Source organism: Alexandromys fortis, unplaced genomic scaffold (assembly GCF_014885135.2).
Source record: "Alexandromys fortis isolate MF-2015 unplaced genomic scaffold, M_Fortis_MF-2015_v1.1 scaffold_707, whole genome shotgun sequence".
Lineage (NCBI taxonomy): Eukaryota > Metazoa > Chordata > Mammalia > Rodentia > Cricetidae > Alexandromys > Alexandromys fortis.
The window spans coordinates 10,681-15,196 of NW_026068605.1; the positions used below are offsets into that span (position 1 = coordinate 10,681).

General features: G+C 40.8%; 1 protein-coding gene across 1 annotated transcript in view; it reads left to right on the forward strand.

Annotated features, from left to right (window-relative positions):
• Positions 1 to 393: 393 nt before the first annotated feature.
• Positions 394 to 4,516, forward strand: part of LOC126495903 (E3 ubiquitin-protein ligase TRIM31-like) — a gene marked incomplete at its 5' end in the record, with an annotated part of 8,734 nt that continues 4,611 nt past the window's right edge. Inside the window, 2 exons of the mRNA XM_050133476.1 lie at positions 394 to 416; positions 3,845 to 3,960. Of these exons, the coding sequence (XP_049989433.1) occupies positions 394 to 416; positions 3,845 to 3,960 (139 nt within the window). The remainder of the gene's footprint in view (positions 417 to 3,844; positions 3,961 to 4,516) is intronic.

Below are 4,516 nucleotides of genomic sequence, written 5' to 3' on the forward strand. Positions count from 1 at the left end.
TTTTTTTTTTTTTTTTTTTTCTTTAAAGAACCATAAACAGCCACTCCACCTTTGTCCTAGCCCTGCCAAGTTGAGCTCCCTGGTTCTGTATCAGAGGCAACACCCATCTCTGAAATGTCACTCTTTCTTCTCTCCTCACTCTGTGTCTCCTGAGGTTTAAACACTATCCCAACTGTATCAGGAGTTTCGGGGGTAGCAGTTCAGAATGGAATGGGAGGAGAGAAAAGAACAGACAGAGACAGACACACAGAGACAGCAGAGACAGAAAGACAGAGAGAGGAAAGAGAGGGTGGAAAACTGGGGTGTTCTCACTCTGCCTCCAGCTGAGTCTGAACCCCTTCTCAGTGCCTATGACTAGGCAAGCTCTGACATTGTTCTCTCTTTCTCTTTCAGGGCATCAAGGACAGCTTGGGCAGGTATGATGGGCATCCCAAGTGCACTGTGCTTTCTGGTTCACTCACACATACAACGTTCAATATATATATGAATATGTTAACATCCTCCAATAACCTGTCTATAAACCCTTTAGGCTGCAGGTGAGGAAGACCAAGCTGGCCACAGTAGCATGTGGTCTGCTGGGCACAGCTTTTTTTCACCAACACCCAGCGTTAGAGCAGCTGCACTCCCCTCCCATATTCCTCTTGGTCAAGGGGGTGACCCTGGGTTTCCTACTCTACCTCCCTACTCCCTGTCCCTTCTCTCTTCTCTGATCCATCTCCCATCTTCATTTCCATATTTTCAAGGGTCTGATCTGTAGTAGGAAGCCGCTTATTTGTTTTCCCACCTGCCTAGACTTCAGAAATAATCCCACAGAAACTATATTATCACTGCTTGGACAATCACTGTATTGCTAGCTAGCTCTTATATCTAGTATTAACCCATTTCCAGTATTTTATATTTTGCCACGAAGCTTGTAGCCTACAAGCAAGTTTCCAGCATGTCTGTCTCTGGCATCAGCTCCATGGTTTCTTTTTGACTCTGTCCCCTTACTCCCAGCTTTCAGCTTAGTTTTCTCTGACTAGCACTGCCCTGCTCTATCAACAGGCCAAGGCAGTTTCTTTATTCACCAATGGTATTCACAGCATAAGACGGGTATCCCACATCACCTCCCCTTTTCTGTTTAAATAAAAAGGAAGATTTTAACTTTAACATAGTAAAATTACATATAACAAAACAGGTATCAAGCAAGAATTATAGTTACAATATTTATAGTTACTTTATCTTTCATCATAACTAAAGAAAACTGTATCTATAACTATCTATTCTTCAACTCCATCAAAGACTCCAGTATATAATATTACCCAAGTAAACAGGAAGTGCATTGTAAGCAACTCCCAAAACTCTAGAATTGACAGAGACATCTTGCTGTCTGCACAGTCACCCAAAGTTCTTCTGTACCCATGGGGCATTCATCTTCAGCCCATAGGCTGAAGGAGGAAATTTCAAAGGCAGTTTCTCCCATATTGGCAAATTAAAAGTCACTTTCTTCTGTGTCCTGCAGAATGTCTAGCAGACTCTTTCATGAAGCAGTAACCCCAAAGGATAGTCTCACTTTTACGCAAGTTCAGCAGTAATTTCTCTGTGGACCCTGCATGTCTAGTTCATACAGTATAGCATCAAGCAGCCCAGGAAAGAACAGTTTTTGCCCACATGGTTAAGCAATGCTATAAGGAGCCTCTTCAGTGCCCATCTTCCTCTTGAAGTAATTGGTTCCTCCAGGAGCAGACGTGTCTCATTGTAATGAAATGTCTAGATTTTAAAACATTTTAAGTGCCATATTCTGAAGGTCTCTGAAAGATTTGAAGAATAACTATCTAACTGAAATATGAATATTATAGATATTCTCTATTAACCTATATTTCTTTATTATACATTAGATTTTTAAATGAGCCACACAAACACAATACCTTAATCAAGAACAGAAATATACATATAACAAACAATAAACTAAGATCCATAGCAATGCAAATCTCTATATCATATCCCCTTTTAAATGTAAAAAAACATTTATAAGTAATATTTGGGAATTTTGGCATAGTTCTTTCCAAACTATTTCCTGCATTTTGTTGGGCAAAGTATTTATTGGGGTTTTTATGGAAATCTTTCAGATGGTCCATAAAACCACATTCATCTGGAAACAATCTACAGGTTCTCATCCTCTGTGGAAACAAAAGAAGAACCTCTTTTCCAAAGTAACAAATCCTTAGACCCAAATTCTGAAGTCAACATACCTTTATGTTGGCTTAATTTAGCAGTCCATATAATGAAATACGTCTCTGTACTTAGCTCTTTCACAAAAAATTCAAAAAATACAATAATATACATAATCCAGACTCTATGTGTAGATTCCATCTTTACATAGCTTATTTTCTTACTATAGTACTTTTTAATATTTATTTTATTATCTTTACTCCTTTAATCTGTGGCAGTCTGTACTCTGTCTCTTTAAAGACTTTATTTTATTGCTTTTTATAAACCATTTACATCCTTTTATAGCTCTCTATTCTCTTTTCCTTTTGTCCCCACACAAACGTACATTTTTAAAACACACTGTGTCTCATTTAGAGATCTTTTATGTCTGAATCTGTCCTTATTGTGTATCTGCAATTCTTTTCTGAACAAGATGACTTCTTAAAATGCTAAGCCCTTCTTAAAAACCTAAGTGGCAGCATTGCTAGGACAAACAGGACCCTGCCTGCTTGCTCTGCCCAGTCCAACATGGTGGAAGTTTTTCACTGCCTTTGAGACTGCTGGGTGGGAGGTGGGAGCCACCCCCACTACCTCCCCACTACCTCAACCCTGATAACCAGTTGGCCCATGCTGCCACCAAGTACTTGCTGCACACTGCTCACAAACCCCATTTAAATGCTCAGCTTCCTGAAAGAGCCAAGTTTCTGCTGGTAGCAAGGTCCAGAAAGCTGCCATTTCAAAACCACACAGCTTTTTTTTTTTTTTTTTTTTTTTTTTTTTTNCTAGCAAAATGCTGGCTACCAAGAAGCCATGCTTAACTCTGTTCTTTTGTATCTAAAATTACTTTTTAAGCTTGCTCAGGTTTTATGTGATTAAACGGTCATAAGCTTGAACACCAATTTGTTGTATTGAGGCCACTCATTTTTTCCTGGCTGCTCAGATTCCCAAAATAATCACACAGAAAAGCAGTCTTTCTTTCCCAGCTGCACTCCTTTCCCATATTCCTCTCTTGCTCAAGTGGGTGAACCCTAGGTTTCCTACTCTACCTCCTACTTCCTGTCTATTCTCTCTTCTCTGATCCATCTCCCATCTCCTTTCCCACATTTTCTTGGGTCTGATCTCATTCAGCCCTGCATTCCTGTCCTGGCCTCCTTGCTGTGGGACAATGGCCTTATATCTTGCAAAGTTTTATCAGTTGTACTAGTTTAATAAAATGCTAATTGGCCAGTATCCGCCAGGAGGTATAGGCAGGGCAACGAGAACAGGAGAATTCTGGGAAGAGGTGTGGTGCACCCTGTAGGTGTCACCCAGACACAGAGGAAGAAGATGAGAATGCCTCGCTGATGAAAGGTACCAAGCCATGTGGTAACACAGACAGGAATTATGGGTTAATGTAAGTTATAAAAGTTAATAAGAAGCCTGAGCTAATAGGCCAACCAGTTTATGATTAATATAGACCTCTGTGTGTTTCTTTGGGACTGAAAGAATGCAGGACCAGGCAGGACAGAAACCTCTGTCAACACCCCCTGACAAACAGCTCCCTGGCTCTAGACTATATTTATCACTCTGCCTCCTCACCAGGAACCATCTCCCAGGTCCTTCCTGCCCACACTCTATCCCTGAACTTACCACTCAGATCAACATATCTTCACAGGGGTAAAGAATATGAGTTTCACAACCCAACCCCAGTTCCTATGAACCTGGAGAAAAAAATCAGTGAAGCAAAAGCAAGACACGAGTCCATCATAGAAAGCCTGAAGGAATTAATAGGTAAGAGGTGCCTGTGACTTCCTTTGCTTACCTGCCTCGGGATTCTTTTCATCAACCTAGATACTGCCTGATGTCTCTGGTGCCAGACCTGAGCCTTTCAGAACCCAGGCTGAAAGCTGAGTACCTTCATAGAACCATTATGCAGAAATTCCTCATGTTGTGTTTCATTAGGTTTAATGCTGAGGATAGATTGCGGGACTTCATGCTTGCTTGACAAGCACTCTGCAATCTGAGCTACATCCCCAGAGTCAAAGCACGAGCTCAGAAATTTTCCTTGTTTACTTGGTGGTGAACATGGGACTAGAAGTATGTCCCCAATTTGGTTGTTGCTTATCACATGCACCAAAACAGAGCATTCACACATAGTGTAAGCAAAGAATACACATTGACTCTAAAAGACATAATATTGAAATAGAGCATAAAATATAGAAATGAAAACAAAAGCAAACAGAAATATTGTCCAGGGTAGTTTCTTAGGGAAGACCGCAGTGATCTTCTGAGTAGCTGGGTCTCCAGCACCCAGCACTGTGCCCAGGTAACACTCAAACTTTATTGG